Source organism: Sceloporus occidentalis, unplaced genomic scaffold (genome assembly GCF_023333645.1).
Source record: "Sceloporus occidentalis isolate IW3139 unplaced genomic scaffold, rSceOcc1.0.p SCAF_428, whole genome shotgun sequence".
Lineage (NCBI taxonomy): Eukaryota > Metazoa > Chordata > Lepidosauria > Squamata > Phrynosomatidae > Sceloporus > Sceloporus occidentalis.
In genome coordinates, this window is record NW_028317408.1 from 277,010 (window position 1) to 300,000 (window position 22,991).

At 61.4% G+C, this 22,991-nt stretch overlaps 1 protein-coding gene across 1 annotated transcript in view; it reads right to left on the reverse strand.

Moving 5' to 3' along the window:
* The window catches only part of LOC149272647 (talin-1-like), a 32,892-nt gene extending 10,124 nt beyond the window's left edge, over positions 1-22,768 (reverse strand). The window contains 39 exon segments of the mRNA XM_089506878.1: positions 96-257; positions 1,055-1,198; positions 1,268-1,390; positions 1,807-1,896; positions 2,078-2,171; positions 2,428-2,564; positions 2,685-2,746; positions 2,749-2,881; positions 3,339-3,413; positions 3,415-3,459; positions 3,684-3,809; positions 3,811-3,890; positions 5,244-5,349; positions 5,536-5,664; positions 5,816-5,950; positions 6,063-6,119; positions 6,121-6,177; positions 6,682-6,795; positions 7,141-7,269; positions 8,415-8,581; positions 8,852-9,146; positions 9,234-9,401; positions 9,849-9,902; positions 10,011-10,109; positions 10,283-10,491; positions 10,587-10,695; positions 10,815-10,928; positions 12,874-13,054; positions 13,227-13,303; positions 13,464-13,565; positions 13,847-14,002; positions 16,228-16,332; positions 17,118-17,178; positions 18,848-18,975; positions 19,428-19,570; positions 21,384-21,536; positions 21,648-21,777; positions 22,426-22,523; positions 22,639-22,768. Coding sequence (XP_089363004.1) covers positions 96-257; positions 1,055-1,198; positions 1,268-1,390; positions 1,807-1,896; positions 2,078-2,171; positions 2,428-2,564; positions 2,685-2,746; positions 2,749-2,881; positions 3,339-3,413; positions 3,415-3,459; positions 3,684-3,809; positions 3,811-3,890; positions 5,244-5,349; positions 5,536-5,664; positions 5,816-5,950; positions 6,063-6,119; positions 6,121-6,177; positions 6,682-6,795; positions 7,141-7,269; positions 8,415-8,581; positions 8,852-9,146; positions 9,234-9,401; positions 9,849-9,902; positions 10,011-10,109; positions 10,283-10,491; positions 10,587-10,695; positions 10,815-10,928; positions 12,874-13,054; positions 13,227-13,303; positions 13,464-13,565; positions 13,847-14,002; positions 16,228-16,332; positions 17,118-17,178; positions 18,848-18,975; positions 19,428-19,570; positions 21,384-21,536; positions 21,648-21,777; positions 22,426-22,523; positions 22,639-22,768 — 4,677 coding nt within the window.
* Between the last annotated feature and the right edge of the window lie 223 nt (positions 22,769-22,991).

A 22,991-nucleotide genomic window follows, 5' to 3' on the forward strand; every position in this document is an offset into this window, starting at 1 on the left:
GGGTCGGGAGCTCTGAGGGCCACAGAATGGAGGAAATTCTGGGTGGGTCAGGTTGTCATAGTAACAACACCCGCTGACACGTTTCAGGGTCTCACCTTAATCGTCTTCACCAGATTGGCCGTGCTATTTGCCACTTCCTTGGCCGATTGGACGAACTGCCTCTTGGCAACAGGGTTTGACGTGTGAGTGGAGGCCAGGCGGCAGGCGTTGCACAGAGCAGACGTGTGCTTCGCCACGATGGTCGCCGCAGACAAAACCTGCCATTAGAGGAGAAAGAGAGAGATTGGAAGAGAGAGAGAGAGATTGGAAGAGAGAGAGAGAGAGGTTAGAAGAGAGAGAGAGAGATTGGGAGAGAGAGAGAGAGGTTAGAAGAGAGAGAGAGGTTAGAAGACTATCCATCCATCCATCCCTCTCTATCCATCCATCCATCTCTCTCTCTCTCCATCCATCCATCCCTCTCTCTCTCTCTCCATCCATCCCTCCCTCTCTCTCTATCCATCCCTCCCTCTCTCTCTATCCATCCATCTCTCTCTATCCATCTCTCTCTCCATCCATCCATCTCTCTCTATCCATCCATCTCTCTGTCCATCCATCCATCTCTCTCCATCCATCCATCTCTCTATCCATCCATCCATCTCTCTATCCATCCATCCATCTCTCTATCCATCCATCTCTCTCTCTATCCATCCATCTCTCTCTATCCATCCCTCCCTCTCTCTCTATCCATCCATCTCTCTCTCTCTATCCATCCATCCATCCCTCTCTCTCTATCCATCTCTCTCTCTATCTATCCATCTCTCTCTATCCGTCCATCTCTCTTTCTATCCATCCATCCATCTCTCTCTATCCATCCATCCATCTCTCTATCCATCCATCCATCTCTCTCTCTCCATCCATCTCTCTCTATCCATCCATCTCTCTCTATCCATCCATCCATCCATCCATCTCTCTCTATCCATCCATCCATCTCTCTCTCTATCCATCCATCCATCTCTCTCTATCCATCCATCCATCTCTCTCTCTATCCATCCATCTCTCTCTCTATCCATCTCACCTGTGACTGGGTGCAGGCCGGGTCTCCAAGGTTCTGACAGGCCATCTGGATGGCTTGGTTGGCTCTAGCAAACTGCGTGGGGTCGACGAGGCCCTGCTGGCCGGCGCGGCTGTTCGGGTCAGAGACCCCCACCAGGTACGCGGCCTACAAGATGGAGACTGGTCAACTACATCAAAACACGAGAGCTGAGAGACCAATGGACCGGCTTCCTACCTGAGCCGCCGCCTCCGTCAAACCGCACAGCGCCTTGGACGCCGCGCTCACCGACTCCCCGAACTCCGGCAGGTTACTGGTCTTGGCGTTCTGAGAGATGCCCGCCATGGACTCTCCGAGGACCTGCGACGAGCAAAGAAAGGATGTGGGCAGAGAAACCCAACGAGGAACAAATCCCAGCAGCTCTTATCTGCCGCAGATTCTGTGTTCGTAGGAGCTTGCAATCTAGTGTGTGCATGTATCTGAATGACAAGGGTCTCCTCCCAGCACCATGTTGGCCGGTCACACCAGGGGCCACTCTAGCTTTCATCTCCTAAAATACATGTGCCACGCAGCTACAGTGTTACCGAGTTATACCCCCCTCCCCGGCGGGCAGCACTAGACCCGCGACACACAGTGAAACCACGTGTGACGTATACGTGATAGGCTGATGTTGTGTAAAACAACATACGTGTCATGACTGTGACCCCCATAACATACCAAGGACATGAAACCCCCCGAAGGCACCGCGGACACCTGGCATGACCCCGGCCTCTCACCTTGGAGTTTTCCATCACGCTGTCCAAGCAGTGGAAATAGGACTGGTCGTTCACGGGCTCCGTGGGATTCTGGAGCAATTCCCGGACGGTCTGGTGGGGAAAAGACAGAGACGATCCACACGCAGCAAAGGCAACATCTCCACCCCTACCCAGCGCAATGTATACACCACCTCCCTGATCCCAGCACCCTCCTCGTCCACCGACACTGGACTCACGGGACTGATAACGCCACTCGGTAGCGGCCCCGCGAGAGACGGCGCGTGAAACGTACCTCCAATTCGCGTAAGGCGTTGTCGCACTCCTTCTGTCCCGGGGCCTGCTGGGTGCACACAGTGATCAGCTGATTGATGCTGTCAGTAACAGCCCTGCAAACAGAGCGGACGGCAGAGAGCTCAGCGTGGGCCATACCATCTAAACATCTGCATTAATACAACTGCGGGAGGCGGCGGCCGGATGAAACCATTCCAAGGGCGCACGTGGGTCACTCTACACGATGAGCACCCTGCAGGCGGTCAGCGCCAGGCTACTAAAGCCCGGCCCGCACCACAGCTGGAGCTGCCACGAGGGTGGTCCGGTAACCAAGCTGCTCCGTACACATGGCAATGCGGGGTCTCACCTGGCCGCGCCGCCAGCTGGCTCTTTAGGTTGGGGGCAGCCGGGTCGGGGTCGAGAGAGCCTTTAGCTGCCAATAAGAGCTTGCTGGAGGACAGTGAAATGCCCTTCAGATTGGAGACCACCTGCGCCTGATCCTCCTTATTCTGGGGGGGAAAAAAGAGCGCCAAGGTAAGTTTCCTCGTCACGACAGAATGACCCCCCCCCCATTCCAACACAGCAGCATTCATTCATTCCAACAACGAGGGATGGAGCGAAGGAATTACCTGCGACTGGCCGGCCATTTCCACTCCAGCATGGAGGAAGTCGTTAAAGTCCTGTCCGTATTTCCAGAAGCCTTTGCCAGATCCTGCGGGGTGCCCCTGGAGGCCTGGACCAGCTCATTTGCCGATTGGCTGAGGCCGGCCGCAGCTTGGTTTAGCTGACTTTGAGCTTCCTGGAAGTTCTTTGAGCTTGGAGGGAACTGAATAAGGTGGTACGGGATATTACTCAGCGGAATAACGGCTGCGGGCATCATAGAGGGGCTGGGCAGTGGGGTGAGGGAATGTGGCAGCGGGAGGGCATGCAGTACACTGAGTGGCATCAGAGAGGGGGGGCTGAGTGGTGGGGTGGAGGGAACGTGCAGGGGAGGGGACGGTGTGGTACATTGTGTGGCATCAGCGAGGGGCTGGACAGTGGGGTGGAGGGAACGTGGCAGGGAGGGCTGTGCAGTACACTGAGTGGCATCAGAGAGGAGGACTGAGTGGTGGGGAGGAGAGAACGTGGCAGGGGAGGGCGTGCACTACACTTAGTGGCATCAGAGTAAGGTTGAGAGGTGGGAACGTGGCAGGGAGGGCGTACGGTACATTGAGTGGCATCAGAGTGGGCTGAGTGGCGGAGTGGAGGGAACGTGTGGCTGGTGAGGGCTACATTGTGCTTACTGATTGTGCCAGGAGGGCCTTGCTTGCCTCCCCGATGCTCTTTATGGCGGCGTCCACGTCCCTCTGCCCCGGCAGGGCAGTTCACGCAGCGGTTCAGGGCCTGAGAGACGGCTTTAGCGACCTGCGAGAGAGGACAGTCTAGAGTTCAGCATGTTAAACAAAGCAGACACCACATAACATTTGGAGGGGGGAATGTTGGTCACTGAAAGACATCACTAGGTTCTGGAGACGTCATAAAACATAACGCTTTAGTCACAGAACGGTGGGATCCGGTAAAAAACTTCACAATCCGAACGAATCACCCGCCCAAGGTGTACTTGGCGACCCCCGGCAGCATGGACTCACCTGAGCCAGTCTCTGCTGGCCCTCAGCATCCGCCGGCTTGCCCACAGTCTTTTTGGCTTCTTCGATGAGGTTCCCTGCCTTGTCCATCACATCCCCGGCACACTCCAACATCGCGTTCTGCACCGGCAGGGTCTTCGGCGTTGGCAGCCACTCCTCGGCTGGCCTGGGCCAACGATCGCAGAGCCTGGGCAACATCCCGAGCCGCACGACCTGGGGCAGATAACGGGGGCAAAGGGGGGCCATAAAAAGAGCTTAAGATCAGAGCATCCATGTAAAGCACCCTTTACAGCAGCCGCCAAGTGTGTGCTGGGAGGGGTTGGGAGGAGCTGGGAGGAGCGGGTGCAGGGGGGGGAGTCGGGAGGAGCCGGGTGCAGGGGGGAATCGGGGGGAGTCGGAAGGAGCCGGGTGCAGGGGGAATCGGGGGGGAGTTGGAAAGGAGCCGGGAGGGGGGGGAGTTGGAAAGGAGCCGGGGGGGGGGGAGTTGGAAAGGAGCCGGGAGGGGGGGGGAGTTGGAAAGGAGCCGGGAGGGGGGGGAGTTGGAAAGGATCTGGGAGGGGGGGGGAGTTGGAAAGGAGCTGGGAAGGGGGGGAGTTGGAAAGGAGCTGGGAAGGGGGGGAGTTGGAAAGGAGCTGGGAAGGGGGGGAGTTGGAAAGGAGCTGGGAAGGGGGGGAGTTGGAAAGGAGCTGGGAAGGGGGGTGGGAGTTGGAAAGGAGCTGGGAGGGGGGGGGAGTTGGAAAGGAGCTGGGAGGGGGGGGGAGTTGGAAAGGAGCTGGGAGGGGGGGGAGTTGGAAAGGAGCTGGGAGGGGGGGAGTTGGAAAGGAGCTGGGAGGGGGGGGGAGTTGGAAAGGAGCTGGGAGGGGGGGGGAGTTGGAAAGGAGCTGGGAGGGGGGGGGAGTTGGAAAGGAGCTGGGAGGGGGGGGGAGTTGGAAAGGAGCTGGGAGGGGGGGGAGTTGGAAAGGAGCTGGGAGGGGGGGGAGTTGGAAAGGAGCTGGGAGGGGGGGGAGTTGGAAAGGAGCTGGGAGGGGGGGGGAGTTGGAAAGGAGCTGGGAGGGGGGGGGAGTTGGAAAGGAGCTGGGGGGGGTGTTGGAAAGGAGCTGGAGGGGGGGGAGTTGGAAAGGAGCTGGGAGGGGGGGGAGTTGGAAGGAGCTGGGAGGGGGGGGAGTTGGAAAGGAGCTGGGAGGGGGGGTGTTGGAAAGGAGCTGGGAGGGGGGGGTGTTGGAAAGGAGCTGGGAGAGTTGGAAAGGAGCTGGAGGGGGGGAGAGTTGGAAAGGAGCTGGAGGGGGGAGAGTTGGAAAGGAGCTGGAGGGGGGAGAGTTGGAAAGGAGCTGGAGGGGGGGAGTTGGAAAGGAGCTGGAGGGGGGGGAGTTGGAAAGGAGCTGGAGGGGGGGAATTGGAAAGGAGCTGGAGGGGGGGGAATTGGAAAGGAGCTGGAGGGGGGGGAATTGGAAAGGAGCTGGAGGGGGGGGAATTGGAAGGAACCAGGTAGCGGGGCGCAGGGGGAGTTGGGAGGAGCCGGTGCAGGGGGGAGTTGGGAGGAGAGCCGGGTCAGGGGAGCCGCTCACCCTGCGTAATTCTCATTCCCGTGGACGATTTCCCCGAGTAGCTGGGCGATGGACGAACTGACCGCCTTTGTGCTGCTGCCCAAATCTTGGGCGCATTTTTCCATCTGAGTGAGAGGTAACAGCACCTTAACAACTCCCCCCTGTGTAAACCACGCGGCCACCCCCCGGGAAAGGAAGAGAGGAGGAAGTCAAGGCACAGTAGGCTGAGAAACTGGGCAGGGAGGTAAGAAGGGGTCATATTACGACGACATTTGAGCGATGTGCCCCTCGATGGGCAGGTTATGACTTACTGTCTCTCCGGGAAGCGGTTTGAGTTTGCCCTCTCGCGCTGCGGCTTTCGCCTCCTGCAGGTCTTGCTCCAGCGCTCTCACGAGGTTCAGGGCAGAGTCTATTTCCAGAGGACCACAAGCCTCTTGTGCCTGCAGAGAGCCAAATGATCCACGCATGTAATTGCCACAGCCTCACCCACTGCTGGCTCTTTAATGCCCCTTCACTGCCCCCCCCCCCCCCGTGTTTCCCAAATGCGTAGCGTTACATCACGCGCGTGGAACGGCTTTCGCTGACTGTTACCTTCTGCGCGGCGGTGCGAAGTTCAGCCAGCGCAGCCGCCAGGTTCTTGGTGCACTGTCCCAACTGCATGGCGGACGCGGGGTCGGACACTGTCGGGACGGCGGCCTTCCCAGCAGCGACCAGCTTGCCACCAGGCTGAAGAGATTGAAAAAAAAAAAAAACCACAATGGGGTGAAATCGTGTACCACGGGCCCAGGCGAGACACGCGGACCCAAACGCCTCGGGGCCATGCAGCCACGGCACCCACCTGCAGGAAGTTCTGACTCGCACCAATCAGAGACAGCTGTGCGCTCGGACTCTCCGGCTTGGGACTGACTGCCGCGGACGCCCTGCACCAGCATCGGGATCTGATCAGCAACAACCTGAACGGGGAGGAAAAAGATGCATTAATTCCACCAGAAACAAGAGGGGGTAGAGGGGGCAAGCGAGCAAGAGACGGGTAGAGGGGGCCAGGGCCGGCCCAAAGGCAAAAATGCCGCCTGGGGCGAATTTTAAAATGCCGCCCCCCCTTATCTACCCTTCCTCTCCCTCCGCCCCCCCCTGTACTTACCTTTCAGCAGTCCTGCGGCGAGTCTCCCTGTTTGAGGAAATCTTCCGGCACTCAGCATTATAAGCCGGCACCGAGACCGAACAGGGAGACTCGCCGCAGAGGAGAGAGAGAGGGGCGCCGAGCCGGTACTGACAGCTTGGTAAGCGAAAACCACTCGGCGCCCCTTCAAAAGTGCCGCCTGGAGCGGGTTGCCCCACTTGGCTCCACTGTCGGGCCGGCCCTGGAGGGGGCAAGCGAGCAAGAGTGGACGGATAGAGGGGGGCTAGCGAGCAAGAGACGGATAGAGGGGGCAGGCGGCAGCGCGTCGGGCACGTACCTTGCAGCTTTGCACCAGTTGTTGCTGTGCTGCGGGGTTCTTGTTGCTGGAGGCCGCATTCTGCGCGGCTGCGATTGTCTGAGTTGCGGAGGCTGCAGCTTGTTTGGCAGCTTGCTGTGGGGTCAAGAGGCATCTGTCACGGCCAAATACCCCCCGAAAACACTCTGCGCCCAGCCACATACCTCCTCTGCAGCATCAACCAACATAAAGGTGAACGGCACTAATCCCGAACGGCACTAATCCCGCCCCTCCCAGCATTTACCTGCCCCCCACACTATATCATGGTAATCTGCCCCTGACCCCTCCCCCTAAAAGGAGGTTCATATAACCGTAATCTGCCCCTGACCACCCCTCCAAAAGGAGGTCCATAAAACTGATCTGCCCCTGACCACCCCTCCAAAAGGAGGTCCATATAACCGTAATCTGCCCCTGAACCCCCTCACTCCCCGTCTCTCTGACCTCCAGCTTGTGGATGAGTTTCTTCTTGATGGCATTCTGTGCCGCTGCGTTGGTCGCCATGCGAAGACCCTCAGCCGCCTCGCGCAGCTTCTGCTGCTGTTCTTCGCTATCAGGGTGGGCAGCAGCCCCCTAAACAAAGAGCCACGTCAGACATGTACTAACATACCCCGGACCCCCCAGCCTCACACCTACTAACATACCCCGGACCCCCCAGCCTCCGCGGAGCACAGCCCCCCCAGGGAGCACAGCCCCCCCCCCCTGCCGCGGAGCACAGCTCCCCCCCACCCCCCGCGGAGCACAGCCTGTTTAACTAACATACCCCGGACCCCCCAGCCTCACACCTACTAACATACCCCGGACCCCGCAGCCTCACACCTACTAACATACCCCGGACCCCCCGGCCTCACACCTACTAACATACCCCGGACCCCCCAGCCTCACACCTACTAACATTCCCCGGACCCCCCTGCCTCACACCCAACATTCCCCGGACCCCCCGGCCTCACACCTACTAACATACCCCGGACCCCCCAGCCTCACACCTACTAACATACCCCGGACCCCCCAGCCTCACACCTAACATTCCCCGGACCCCCCAGCCTCACACCTACTAACATACCCCGGACCCCCCAGCCTCACACCTACTAACATACCCCGGACCCCCCGGCCTCACACCTACTAACATACCCCGGACCCCCCGGCCTCACACCTACTAACATACCCCGGACCCCCCGGCCTCACACCTACTAACATACCCCGGACCCCCCAGCCTCACACCTTACATACCCCGGACCCCCCAGCCTCACACCTACTAACATACCCCGGACCCCCCAGCCTCACACCTACTAACATACCCCGGACCCCCCGGCCTCACACCTACTAACATACCCCGGACCCCCCGGCCTCACACCTACTAACATACCCCGGACCCCCCGGCCTCACACCTACTAACATACCCCGGACCCCCCAGCCTCACACCTTACATACCCCGGACCCCCCAGCCTCACACCTACTAACATACCCCGGACCCCCCAGCCTCACACCTAACATACCCCGGACCCCCCGGCCTCACACCTACTAACATACCCCGGACCCCCCGGCCTCACACCTACTAACATACCCCGGACCCCCCGGCCTCACACCTACTAACATACCCCGGACCCCCCGGCCTCACACCTACTAACATACCCCGGACCCCCCAGCCTCACACCTTACATACCCCGGACCCCCCTTTATAATAAACCCAACGCGGACAGCAGCGAGGAAAGACCAACCTTGGCTGCTTCCACCATGCGCGCCGTGGCATCTGCCAGCAGTTTGGCTGCACTCAGCAGTTTGCGGGAATTTTCCAGGTCGCTCTCTCGTTCCGCGTCGGCTTTGATGGCCCCGACGAGATCGGATGTGGCCTGAGCCAGGATTCTCGCCTGACGAACCATTTCCCCTGCGCAGAAACCACAGCGTCAGGCTAAAAAACCTCAGAGACGCCCAATACCCAGGGCGCGGAGCACAGCCCCCCCACCCCCCGCGGAGCACAGCCCCCACCGCAGAGCACAGCCCCCCCCCGCCGCGGAGCACAGCTCCCCCCCCCCCCCCCGCAGAGCACAGCCCCCCCCCGCCGCAGAGCACAGCTCCCCCCCCCCCCCCCCCCCGCAGAGCACAGCTCCCCCCCAGGCTTCTTGGGTCCGGGAGGAGCCGCGTGCTGAAGACTCACCGGCATCCCCCATGGAGCTGAAGATGTTCTCGGTCACGTTCAGGATGGTGTCGGTGGCCTGGTCATATCTGCCGGTCGGCGGCCCTCCGCTGGCGTGCTTCTTAATGTGTTGAAGGAGATCGTTCAGGGCTTGGGTCACGGCGGTGGCCGCGACACCCACGGCTTTTAGGAGCTCCGGGTCTCCGGTGGCCGCTTCAGACGACTCCACGCATCCTTCCACAGACTTGGCAACCTGCTTTCCAGCTTCCAGGAGCTGCTCCTGACAGACCGGGGAGCTGATCGTAGGGGCCACCACCTAGTGCCAAGAAAGGAGGGTAAACGTGGCACGCGGCGGGCGGGAGCGGCGGGCGGTTTAGCACGCGGGTCCGCGCCGTCCTCTCACCTTGGTACATGCCACCAGCTGAGAGGTGGAGATGGCGCACTGAGTGGCAGCCGCGATGACCTGCGCCTGCTGCGTCGGATCATCTGTTCGTTCAGCCACGTTCTTGGCCTTCAGGACCAGGGCGGCTGCGGCGCTCGCCACGGCTTTGGCCAACTGCATGAGCATGTCCTGTGGGACCACAAAAAGCACACCATGGGCAATCGGGGTTCGGGGCATCTGCGGACACGCAAGAGGCGATCGTGCCGGACGCGTGACGAAGCCCCGTACTGCAGGGCCACAATATCACATCCACCAATCAGCGGCAGAAGAGCGCCTCGATCACATGATTAGACCCCGACAGTGGACCCGGATCAGCAGGCTCCTGCCCTCCCGAGGCTGGAACCCCCACCCCCGAGGGCTCAATGAGATCCAAGTGATCCCAGATCCACTGCCACCAAATTCCAACCAAGAAAACAGACCACGGATTAGTCCCCGAAATGTCACGGATAACGGAGAGACCCCCGGAAACAACAATCACAAAAAGAAGCCTCGTCGACCCAAAAATCACTGATTTGAACCAACACCACAAGGTGACAGACGGGGTTAAAAAGAGCGTCTACCCTCCACCCTCGTTACCGTTCTGGGCTCGGATAACGTGGCAACCGTGCGAGTGGCTCTGGCCGGAGAGATCTGTGGGGATCCATGAGAAGCGGTTACAGGGGGGCGGAGCTGGGGCTACTCACCACCCAGGGACAGGGGAGGAATAACAGCTGCGATGGGGCTGTAGGATGCGAGTACCTGGAAGCGCGGGTCGGTGTCACATTCCCCGATCTGCTGCAGAAGTTCTCCGCTGGTCTGGCCCACGTTACCGGCAGCTTGGAGCAGGACCTGACGGGGCTGAGAGAGAGAGAGAGAGGCGGGGGCGGGTGAGACATCCTGCCAGATCTCAACGATCCCTACAGCTGGCGGCAGTAAGGAGAGGAGAGAACACTTAATGGGGAGGAATAATCCTGCAGCCCCTGAGAGCGGTATCGGCGGCGTGGGATCTGGCTCCAGACCCCGTCAGTCACCTCGGTGCTGGCCGGCTGTGCCGTCTTCAGCAGCTCGGACACGGCCCCCGCTAGGTTTTTGGCTGCGTGGAGAAGCTGCCGGCCGTTGCCTCCCTCGTCTTCCATGAGCGCGGCCAGAAGCTTGACGCCCCGCGACATCTCCGTCAGGTTGGAGGAGATGGTTGTGACGGCGCAGCCGACGGCCGTGTAATCCGTATCCGCCGGGTCCCCTGTGACACGTGGAGAGGCAATTAATGCACTGCTACCCCCACATTGATGCCCTTTGTTTTTATTCCTCCCCGGCACTCCGGCCCCCCACGCTCACCTGCAGTAAGATTGATGACCGAGGCGGTCCCCGCCGTGATGGCGTCCACCTGGGAGTGGATCTCGTGTTTTGATTCATCCATCTTGTTTTTCCTCCAGGCTTTTGCGGCCTGAATACGAGAAGGAGGGGAAGATGGCGTCAGGGAAGACATGGCGCCCGGCGGGGGTCCCAGTGCATGCGCAGCGCACCGGGGGAGGGGGCAGGTAACGAGAATGTCAGTATACTCACCGCGTCCTGTCCCAAGGCGGGCAGAGTCTCAAAATCATCGAGCGTGGCCTGAGCCGCGTTCACTGCCTGCATACTGGAGTTAATGGTTCCAGTGAGAGCCTGCTGGGCCGAGGTCTGAGGGGGGAGCACACCGTCAGCGGACGCGACCACGAGAGAGCCCGCCGTCAGCCGACGCGACCACGAGAGAGCCCGCCGTCAGCCGACGCGACCACGAGAGAGCCCGCCGTCAGCCGACGCGACCACGAGAGAGCCCGCCGTCAGCCGACGCGACCACGAGAGAGCCCGCCGTCAGCCGACGCGACCACGAGAGAGCCCGCCGTCAGCCGACGCGACCACGAGAGAGCCCGCCGTCAGCCGACGCGACCACGAGAGAGCCCGCCGTCAGCCGACGCGACCACGAGAGAGCCCGCCGTCAGCCGACGCGACCACGAGAGAGCCCGCCGTCAGCCGACGCGACCACGAGAGAGCCCGCCGTCAGCCGACGCGACCACGAGAGAGCCCGCCGTCAGCCGACGCGACCACGAGAGAGCCCGCCGTCAGCCGACGCGACCACGAGAGAGCCCGCCGTCAGCCGACGCGACCACGAGAGAGCCCGCCGTCAGCCGACGCGACCACGAGAGAGCCCGCCGTCAGCCGACGCGACCACGAGAGAGCCCGCCGTCAGCCGACGCGACCACGAGAGAGCCCGCCGTCAGCCGACGCGACCACGAGAGAGCCCGCCGTCAGCCGACGCGACCACGAGAGAGCCCGCCGTCAGCCGACGCGACCACGAGAGAGCCCGCCGTCAGCCGACGCGACCACGAGAGAGCCCGCCGTCAGCCGACGCGACCACGAGAGAGCCCGCCGTCAGCCGACGCGACCAGGAGAGAGCCCGCCGTCAGCCGACGCGACCAGGAGAGAGCCCGCCGTCAGCGGACGCGACCAGGAGAGAGCGCGCCGTCAGCCGACGCGACCAGGAGAGAGCCCGCCGTCAGCCGACGCGACCACGAGAGAGCCCGCCGTCAGCCGACGCGACCACGAGAGAGCCCGCCGTCAGCCGACGCGACCACGAGAGAGCCCGCCGTCAGCCGACGCGACCACGAGAGAGCCCGCCGTCAGCCGACGCGACCACGAGAGAGCCCGCCGTCAGCCGACGCGACCACGAGAGAGCCCGCCGTCAGCCGACGCGACCACGAGAGAGCCCGCCTGTTGGTTGAAATAATGGTCGAATTCTCCTCAGAAAGAGTTTCCTTTAATTAGATCATGCGCATAATCGAGACAAGGCACACAACACACAAAAGTCGAAGCGTTGTCTAATTACACATTAAGATTACTTGGTTTATATAGCATCTTATCTACTTCTAATAGCATGCTTCTTTCTGATTGGTTACTTTTCAAGCAGGTTACACCTCTTTAAGCTGCATAATTAAGAATGGCCTTGACTTGACCCTTTGCACATATATAGAAGAACATAGAGTAGACATGTCGGCGTGAACTCGTCCATATATCCTAGACTAGACATTCCCTGCTTTCTTTTGTCTTTGACAGCAATAATATTTACGATAACATAAACATTTTTCTAACACCGCCGTCAGCCGACGCGACCACGAGAGAGCCCGCCGTCAGCCGACGCGACCACGAGAGAGCCCGCCGTCAGCCGACGCGACCACGAGAGAGCCCGCCGTCAGCCGACGCGACCACGAGAGAGCCCGCCGTCAGCCGACGCGACCACGAGAGAGCCCGCCGTCAGCCGACGCGACCACGAGAGAGCCCGCCGTCAGCCGACGCGACCACGAGAGAGCCCGCCGTCAGCCGACGCGACCACGAGAGAGCCCGCCGTCAGCCGACGCGACCACGAGAGAGCCCGCCGTCAGCCGACGCGACCACGAGAGAGCCCGCCGTCAGCCGACGCGACCACGAGAGAGCCCGCCGTCAGCCGACGCGACCAGGAGAGAGCCCGCCGTCAGCCGACGCGACCAGGAGAGAGCCCGCCGTCAGCGGACGCGACCAGGAGAGAGCGCGCCGTCAGCCGACGCGACCAGGAGAGAGCACACCGTCAGTGCGATCCGAGGACACTTACCAGAGGCGGCATGTGGCCCCAGTGCATCTGGCCACTGGTGACCTGCTGCTGAGCTTGCGGCATGGAGCCCATCTGGAAATTCTCAGGACCCCCGGCTCCAGAACGCATGATGGCGGGGAGAGCCACAGAGCCGTGTTCTACCTTCCCCACCTGGTTAAACTGCTGCTGGAGAACAGTGGATCTGAAACAAGAAAGACACCAGGAGATGCGAGAGGCGGCGGCGGTGGGGCAGCGGATCAGGACCTGTAACCCAGGTTTAATCGGGGGCAGATCTCCCGCACAGCAGGACACACAGACCCACACAGCTATACATGCAGTGTCCGTGTGTCCCGCCGCCTGGATGTCCGTCTTACTTTTTTGGAGACACCGAATCCTCCAACATGGTCGACTCTTCATCTCCTTCCAGACCAAAGTGATCCTTACTCTTCTTCTACAAACACAGAGAGAGAGAGCTCAGGGCAGGTTCGCTGACCCCTCATCCCCCTTCCACCGGCCAGTAGCAGGCGTGAGCACAGGGACTCCCCGCACACGGCACACGCGTGATGGTGGCGTGTGAGGGCAGTCGGCGTGGTCTGGGCGCGCGCCGTTACCTTTTTCAGAATGATGTCGATGTAGCCGGCTATGAGCTGCGCGATCTGCTCTCCCTCCGTCGTCTGCACCGAGTAATATCCGTCCTGATAATCTCCGAAGTCCTGAAACAGACACAAGCGATGAGACCCCCCGTATCCGAACGTACTGTCCCGCCTGCCGCCACACCGGGGGCCGCCAATAAACCCCGCTACCAGAGTTCCGCGCAAACTATTCCACCCCAAACCTCCACGATTCTACCATAAGAGGCTTCGGGTCGAGCCGGTCCAGACGGCCCCCCCAAACAGCAAGCGCCTCCCATACGCAGAACCCGGCGTGTCGTATGCGACTCGTGTCACGGGAGAACATGCGAGGCAGGCACACGCGAGACGGCAGAATAACGCACCAAGGTGAAGCTTTTCGGGGAGGCTGCCCATCTCTTGATGTTGGTTAAGTTCCACTCCTGGATCACTTCCTTGGTCTTCTCGTCCACTCTCATCACACACTCCTTGGTGATGCCCAGAAGACGCGGGACCAGTTTGTTTTTACCCTTCATTTTCTCCTACAATCAGACAAACGACGGTGAGGGGTCTAAAGGAGGGCGAGTAGGAAGGGTCAGAGGAGGAGGAGGACGAGGAGGACGACGGGGAGGACGGGTCAGGGGAGGAGGACGGGTCGGGGGAGGAGGACGAGGAGGACGGGTCAGGGGAGGAGGACGGGTCAGGGGAGGAGGACGGGTCAGGGGAGGAGGACGGGTCAGGGGAGGAGGAGGACGAGGAGGACGGGTCAGGGGAGGAGGAGGACGAGGAGGACGGGTCAGGGGAGGAGGAGGACGGGTCAGGGGAGGAGGAGGACGGGTCAGGGGAGGAGGAGGACGAGTCAGGGGAGGAGGACGAGGAGGACGGGTCAGGGGAGGAGGACGGGTCAGGGGAGGAGGGCGAGGAGGACGGGTCAGGGGGACGGGTCAGGGGAGGAGGGCGAGGAGGACGGGTCAGGGGAGGAGGGCGAGGAGGACGGGTCAGGGGAGGAGGGCGAGGAGGACGGGTCAGGGGAGGAGGGCGAGGAGGACGGGTCAGGGGAGGAGGGCGAGGAGGACGGGTCAGGGGAGGAGGGCGAGGAGGACGGGTCAGGGGAGGAGGACGGGTCGGGGGAGGTGGACGGGTCGGGGGAGGAGGACGGGTCAGGGGAGGAGGGCGAGGAGGACGGGTCAGGGGAGGAGGACGGGTCAGGGGAGGAGGACGGGTCAGGGGAGGAGGACGGGTCAGGGGAGGAGGAGGACGAGGAGGACGGGTCAGGGGAGGAGGAGGACGGGTCAGGGGAGGAGGAGGACGGGTCAGGGGAGGAGGAGGACGAGTCAGGGGAGGAGGACGAGGAGGACGGGTCAGGGGAGGAGGACGGGTCAGGGGAGGAGGGCGAGGAGGACGGGTCAGGGGAGGAGGGCGAGGAGAACGGGTCAGGGGAGGAGGGCAGGTCAGGGGAGGAGGGTGAGGAGGACGGGTCAGGGGAGGAGGGCGAGGAGGACGGGTCAGGGGAGGAGGGCGAGGAGGACGGGTCAGGGGAGGAGGGCGAGGAGGACGGGTCAGGGGAGGAGGGCGAGGAGGACGGGTCAGGGGAGGAGGGCGAGGAGGACGGGTCAGGGGAGGAGGGCGAGGAGGACGGGTCAGGGGAGGAGGACGGGTCGGGGGAGGTGGACGGGTCGGGGGAGGAGGACGGGTCAGGGGAGGAGGGCGAGGAGGACGGGTCAGGGGAGGAGGGCGAGGAGGACGGGTCAGGGGAGGAGGGCGAGGAGGACGGGTCAGGGGAGGAGGGCGAGGAGGACGGGTCAGGGGAGGAGGGCGAGGAGGACGGGTCAGGGGAGGAGGGCGAGGAGGACGGGTCAGGGGAGGAGGGCGAGGAGGACGGGTCAGGGGAGGAGGGCGAGGAGGACGGGTCAGGGGAGGAGGGCGAGGAGGACGGGTCAGGGGAGGAGGGCGAGGAGGACGGGTCAGGGGAGGAGGGCGAGGAGGACGGGTCAGGGGAGGAGGGCGAGGAGGACGGGTCAGGGGAGGAGGGCGAGGAGGACGGGTCAGGGGAGGAGGGCGAGGAGGACGGGTCAGGGGAGGAGGGCGAGGAGGACGGGTCAGGGGAGGAGGGCGAGGAGGACGGGTCAGGGGAGGAGGGCGAGGAGGACGGGTCAGGGGAGGAGGACGGGTCAGGGGAGGAGGACGGGTCAGGGGAGGAGGACGGGTCGGGGAGGAGGACGGGTCGGGGAGGAGGACGGGTCAGGGGAGGAGGGCGAGGAGGACGGGTCGGGGAGGAGGACGGGTCAGGGGAGGAGGGCGAGGAGGACGGGTCAGGGGAGGAGGACGGGTCAGGGGAGGAGGACGGGTCAGGGGAGGAGGACGGGTCAGGGGAGGAGGACGGGTCGGGGAGGAGGACGGGTCAGGGGAGGAGGGCGAGGAGGACGGGTCAGGGGAGGAGGACGGGTCAGGGGAGGAGGACGGGTCAGGGGAGGAGGACGGGTCAGGGGAGGAGGACGGGTCAGGGGAGGAGGACGGGTCAGGGGAGGAGGACGGGTCAGGGGAGGAGGACGGGTCGGGGAGGAGGACTGGTCAGGGGAGGAGGACTGGTCAGGGGAGGAGGACTGGTCAGGGGAGGAGGACGGGTCGGGGAGGAGGACGGGTCAGGGGAGGAGGACGGGTCAGGGGAGGAGGACGGGTCAGGGGAGGACGAGGACGCGGGGAGGAGAAGGACGGGTCAGCAAAATAGAGAAGGCATTAATGATGACAAGAGATTCACCAGACTCACCTTCACCAGGAAGAAGGACACTCCGTACGTCTTCAGGGAGCGGGCGAGTTTCACGTAACGAGCTTTGGCTTCGATTTCACTCATATTCCCGCACTGCTTGTGAGACTAAGAACAAAAATATACAGATACAGCCGGTACCGGACCTGCCCCCCTCCCGGTACATTAGACACAGATACAGCCGGTACCGGACCTGCCCCCCTCCCGGTATATTACACACAGATACAGCCGGTACCGGACCTGCCCCCCTCCCGGTATATTACACACAGATACAGCCGGTACCGGACCTGCCCCCCTCCCGGTATATTACACACAGATACAGCCGGTCCCGGACCTGCCCCCCTCCCGGTATATTACACACAGATACAGCCGGTCCCGGACCTGCCCCCCTCCCGGTATATTACACACAGATACAGCCGGTCCCGGACCTGCCCCCCTCCCGGTATATTACACACAGATACAGCCGGTCCCGGACCTGCCCCCCTCCCGGTATATTACACACAGATACAGCCGGTCCCGGACCTGCCCCCCTCCCGGTATATTACACACAGATACAGCCGGTCCCGGACCTGCCCCCCTCCCGGTATATTACACACAGATACAGCCGGTCCCGGACCTGCCCCCCTCCCGGTATATTACACACAGATACAGCCGGTACCGGACCTGCCCCCCTCCCGGTATATTACACACAGATACAGCCGGTCCCGGACCTGCCCCCCTCCCGGTATATTACACACAGATACAGCCGGTACCGGACCTGCCCCCCTCCCGGTATATTACACACAGATACAGCCGGTACCGGACCTGCCCCCCTCCCGGTATATTACACACAGATACAGCCGGTCCCGGACCTGCCCCCCTCCCGGTATATTACACACAGATACAGCCGGTACCTGGAATATCTTGCGCTCCCCCTTCTGTTTGACGTATTCTTTTGGCAGAAAATCCTTTAACCTGGAAGTGAAGCCATTTTATAAATACTGCGAGGGGCAGAAAACCACCACCAGGGGGAGGGGTATAATCTGCCCCCGGGAAACACTGAGTGTAAAGGGAGTGCACTGTGGACTGAATGCAGGTATTGGAGTGGAGCAGAGGGCACTGCGGACTGAGTGCGGGTATTGGAGTGTAGCAGAGGGCACTGAGGACTGAGTGTGGGTATTGGAGTGGAGCGGAGGTCACTGTGGACTGAGTGCGGGTATTGGAGTGGAGCGGAGGTCACTGTGGACTGAGTGCGGGTATTGGAGTGGAGAGGAGGTCACTGTGGACTGAGTGCGGGTATTGGAGTGGAGCGGAGGTCACTGCGGACTGAGTGCGGGTATTGGAGTGGAGCGGAGGTCACTGTGGACTGAGTGCGGGTATTGGAGTGGAGCAGAGGGCACTGCGGACTGAGTGCGGGTATTGGAGTGGAGGTCACTAAGGACTGAGTGTGGGTATTGGAGTGGAGCGGAGGGCACTGCGGACTGAGTGCGGGTATTGGAGTGGAGGGCACTGTGGACTGAGAGCGGGTACTGGAGTGGAGGGCACTGCGGACTGAGTGTGGGTATTGGAGTGGAGGGCACTGTGGACTGAGTGTGGGTATTGGAGTGGAGCGGAGGGCACTGCGGACTGAGTGCGGGTATTGGAGTGGAGGGCACTGTGGACTGAGTGTGGGTATTGGAGTGGAGTACTGGAGTGGAGGGCACTGCGGACTGAGTGTGGGTATTGGAGTGGAGTGGAGGGCACTGTGGACTGAGAGCGGGTACTGGAGTGGAGGGCACTGCGGACTGAGTGTGGGTATTGGAGTGGAGGGCACTGCGGACTGAGTGCGGGTATTGGAGCGGAGGGCACTGCGGACTGAGTGCGGGTATTGGAGCGGAGGGCACTGCGGACTGAGTGCGGGTATTGGAGCGGAGGGCACTGCGGACTGAGTGTGGGTATTGGAGTGGAGCGGAGGGCACTGCGGACTGAGTGCGGGTATTGGAGTGGAGGGCACTGTGGACTGAGTGTGGGTATTGGAGTGGGTACTGGAGTGGAGGGCACTGCGGACTGAGTGTGGGTATTGGAGTGGAGTGGAGGGCACTGTGGACTGAGAGCGGGTACTGGAGTGGAGGGCACTGCGGACTGAGTGTGGGTATTGGAGTGGAGGGCACTGCGGACTGAGTGCGGGTATTGGAGCGGAGGGCACTGCGGACTGAGTGCGGGTATTGGAGCGGAGGGCACTGCGGACTGAGTGCGGGTATTGGAGCGGAGGGCACTGCGGACTGAGTGTGGGTATTGGAGTGGAGCGGAGGGCACTGCGGACTGAGTGCGGGTATTGGAGTGGAGGGCACTGTGGACTGAGTGTGGGTATTGGAGTGGGTACTGGAGTGGAGGGCACTGCGGACTGAGTGTGGGTATTGGAGTGGAGTGGAGGGCACTGTGGACTGAGAGCGGGTACTGGAGTGGAGGGCACTGCGGACTGAGTGTGGGTATTGGAGTGGAGGGCACTGCGGACTGAGTGCGGGTATTGGAGCGGAGGGCACTGCGGACTGAGTGCGGGTATTGGAGCGGAGGGCACTGCGGACTGAGTGCGGGTATTGGAGCGGAGGGCACTGCGGACTGAGTGTCCGTGGGTGAGTGTAGGACGAGTCCATGCTTCACTTACTCCAGGAAGCCCGGCTTGTGCTTGGATTCGTTGTGGGGCCCAAACTGCACCTGGCTCTGGTACCCGGCGAACTCGCAGGCTTTATCGAACGACACGGGGTGAGAGCCGTTCAAGATGTCATCCCGCGCCTGCCGGATAAACAGCGACCGGGGGGTCAGAGCATAGGGGTAAGGAGAGAGGCGGCAGATAACGGGGCAGGAGAGAGAGAGAGGCGGCAGACAACGGGGCAGGAGAGAGAGAGAGGCGGCAGACAACGGGGCAGGAGAGAGAGAGAGGCGGCAGACAACGGGGCAGGAGAGAGAGAGAGGCGGCAGACAACGGGGCAGGAGAGAGAGAGAGGCGGCATATAACGGGGCAGGAGAGAGAGAGGCGGCAGACAACGGGGCAGGAGAGAGAGAGAGAGAGAGGCGGCAGACAACGGGGCAGGCGAGAGAGAGAGGGGGCAGATAACGGGGCAGGAGAGAGAGAGGCGGCAGATAACGGGGCAGGAGAGAGAGAGAGGCGGCAGATAACGGGGCAGGAGAGAGAGGTGGCAGATAACGGGGCAGGAGAGAGAGGTGGCAGATAACGGGGCAGATACCTGGACGTAGAGCAGATTGAGCTGGACGGGGTCTCTGGAGTCCACGTTCTGGTCGGAGTAGAAGAATTTCCGTCTCAGGAGGAGCGTCTCGTTCTCATCCACTCCTTGTTCTCGCAACGTCCGTCCCGGATCCAGCCAGTTCACTGGGGGGGGGGGAGGCGTTACAACAGGGGGGCTGGATGTGTGTGTGTGTACAGCCGCAGTATACGGCTGGGTGTGGGTGTGTACAGGCGCAGTATACGGCTGGGTGTGTGTGTGTGTACAGGCGCAGTATACGGCTGGGTGTGGGTGTGTACAGGCGCAGTATACGGCTGGGTGTGTGTGTGTGTACAGGCGCAGTATACGGCTGGGTGTGTGTGTGTGTACAGGCGCAGTATACGGCTGGGTGTGGGTGTGTACAGGCGCAGTATACGGCTGGGTGTGTGTGTGTGTACAGGCGCAGTATACGGCTGGGTGTGGGTGTGTACAGGCACAGTATACGGCTGGGTGTGTGTACAGGCGCAGTATACGGCTGGGTGTGTGTACAGGCGCAGTATACGGCTGGGTGTGTGTACAGGCGCAGTATACGGCTGTGTGTGTGTACAGGCGCAGTATACGGCTGTGTGTGTGTACAGGCGCAGTATACGGCTGGGTGCGCGTGTGTGTGTACAGGCGCAGTATCCGGCTGGGTGTGTGTGTGTGTGTACAGGCGCAGTATACAGCTGGGTGTGTGTGTGTGTGTAGGCGTAGTATACAGCTGGGTGTGTGTGTGTGTGTGTACAGGCGCAGTATACGGCTGGGTGTGTGTGTGTACAGGCGCAGTATACGGCTGGGTGGGTGTGTGTACAGGCGCAGTATACGGCTGGGTGGGTGTGTGTGTGTGTGTGTACAGGCGCAGTATACGGCTGGGTGGGTGTGTGTACAGGCGCAGTATACGGCTGGGTGCGTGTGTGTGTGTGTGTACAGGCGCAGTATACGGCTGGGCGCATGTACAGGCGCAGTATACGGCTGTGTGTGTGTGTGTGTGTGTGTGTGTGTGTGTGTGTACAGGCGCAGTATACGGCTGGGTGTGTGTGTGTGTGTGTGTGTGTGTGTGTGTGTGTACAGGCGCAGTATACGGCTGGGTGTGTGTGTGTGTGTGTACAGGCGCAGTATACGGCTGGGTGTGTGTGTGTGTGTGTACAGGCGCAGTATACGGCTGGGTGTGTGTGTGTACAGGCGCAGTATACGGCTGTGTGTGTGTGTGTGTACAGGCGCAGTATACGGCTGTGTGTGTGTGTGTGTGTGTGTGTACAGGCGCAGTATACGGCGGGGTGCGTGTGTGTGTACAGGCGCAGTATACGGCGGGGTGGGAGTGTGCTTGGGTGTGTGTGTGCGTGTACAGGCGCAGTATACGGCTGGGTGTGTGTACAGGCGCAGTATAGGGCTGGGTGTGTGTGTGTGTGTGTGTACAGGCGCAGTATACGGCTGGGTGTGTGTGTGTGTGTGTACAGGCACAGTATACGGCTGGGAGCGTGTACAGGCGCAGTATACGGCTGGGTGTGTGTACAGGCGCAGTATACGGCTGGGTGTGTGTACAGGCGCAGTATACGGCTGGGGGTGTGTGTGTGTGTACAGGCGCAGTATACGGCTGGGTGCGTGTGTGTGTGTGTGTGTGTACAGGCGCAGTATACGGCTGGGTGCGTGTGTGTGTACAGGCGCAGTATACGGCTGGGTGTGTGTGTGTGTACAGGCGCAGTATACGGCTGGGTGCGTGTGTGTGTGTGTGTGTGTGTACAGGCGCAGTATACGGCTGGGTGTGTGTGTGTGTACAGGCGCAGTATACGGCTGGGTGCGTGTGTGTGTGTGTACAGGCGCAGTATACGGCTGGGTGTGTGTGCGTGTGTAAGGGCGCAGTATACGGCTGGGTGCGGATGTATGTACAGGCACAGTATACGGCTGGGTATATTCAGTACAGCTCTAGGCAGAGAAGCTTACACTCATCGTCTGTGTGAAGCTTTTGTTTGAGTTTCTCCATCTTTTTGTCGTCGCGCAGGAGCGTCTTGTCGCGCTTTAAGGTTCCCGTCAGCTCCTCCTTCTTCTCTTCCAGTGTCTCGCGAACCAATGAATACTCATCGTAATTGGTTATTCCTGCGGGGGGGAGGGGTCACACAGGTGCAATGTTGCATGAGAATCTCAGACACCTGGAGCGACCCCCCCCCCACCCTGACCCCATGCATCCCCCCACCCCGACCCTCTCACCAATACGCGCGCAGATCGTCATCAGAAGGTCGCTCATGGTCTTTGAGTCGTCCACCATGACAGTTTTAACGGTGCCGTCCAACATGCGGATCTTCAGGGGCCGCTGCTTCTTCCTGTACTCCAGCGTGTCCTGACAATGTGGGGAAACAGAGCCCGGGATCAGCAGGGGCCACAGGGAGGATAATAACGCGGGGACCGCTGGATCAGAACCAGAAAGGGGGGGGGTCAGCAGGGGCCACAGGAAGGATAACGCGGGGACCGCTGGATCAGCACCAGCAAGGGGGGATCAGGGTGCAGAGCATGGGATCAAGCAGGGGCCACAGGAAGGATTATCACGTGGGGACCACTGGACCAGCCCCTGGAGGGGGGATCAGGGTGCAGAGCGTGGGATCAGCAGGGGCCACAGGAAGGATTATCACGCGGGGGAACGCTGGATCAGGGTGCAGAGCGTGGGATCAGCAGGGGCCACAGGAAGGATTATCACGCGGGGTACGCTGGATCAGGGTGCAGAGCGTGGGATCAGCAGGGGCCACAGGAAGTATAATCACACGGGGACCGCTGGATCAGCACAGGACAGAGGAGGGATCCCCATGAGATTCAGAAAATGTAGCGTCAAGCAAGCTTTTGTGAGCTCAGAGGTCTCTTCTTTAGATGGAATGATTGACTCTGAGGTCCCTAAAGTGTACGTATTTTCTATACAACCAATAAAGGGTGTCAGACGGGGGGGGAAGTAGTGATTGGCTGGGGATGTATTCAGTCACAGAGGGGCGGGTCTCACCCCGTTCCGCAACATGTAGTAGTCCAGAGCTTTGCCGGCCTCCAGCCAGATTCCTTTCTTGGGATCCTCATCCGACAAGAAGAGGCCGAAATCATTCGCTGAAAGAAAAGGACAGCGACGTTAAACGCAAAGCTGGGCCATCCCCTGCGGAACGTGCCGGGCCCCCGCGGAGCCCCACAACAAGTCTCAATGGCAGGAAGCGGCTGTACTCACGCTGTCCGACCTGCGCCTCGGGGACGCGCTCGCGGATGATGCGGCACGCGTCGTAGATCATGGTGGACGGCTCGAACTGCATCGTCTTCACCACATTCCCGATGCTGATCTTCAGGGATAACGCCACCATGGCTGCCGAAAGGGGCGGAGTCTAATCTACCGGCAGAAAACTGGACAGACATTAACCGCGTTACACACCCATCCACTCTGCGCGTGCGCAGCGCGGCCTCCTGCAGCTTCTAGCCCGGCCTTCTCGCACAGCTGGGATCCGGTGAGTGCCGGTGCTTTGGCCCCATGCACCGTGCCATATGCCGAGAAGTGAAGCAGGCCATGCGCACCCCCGCTGAACCCCC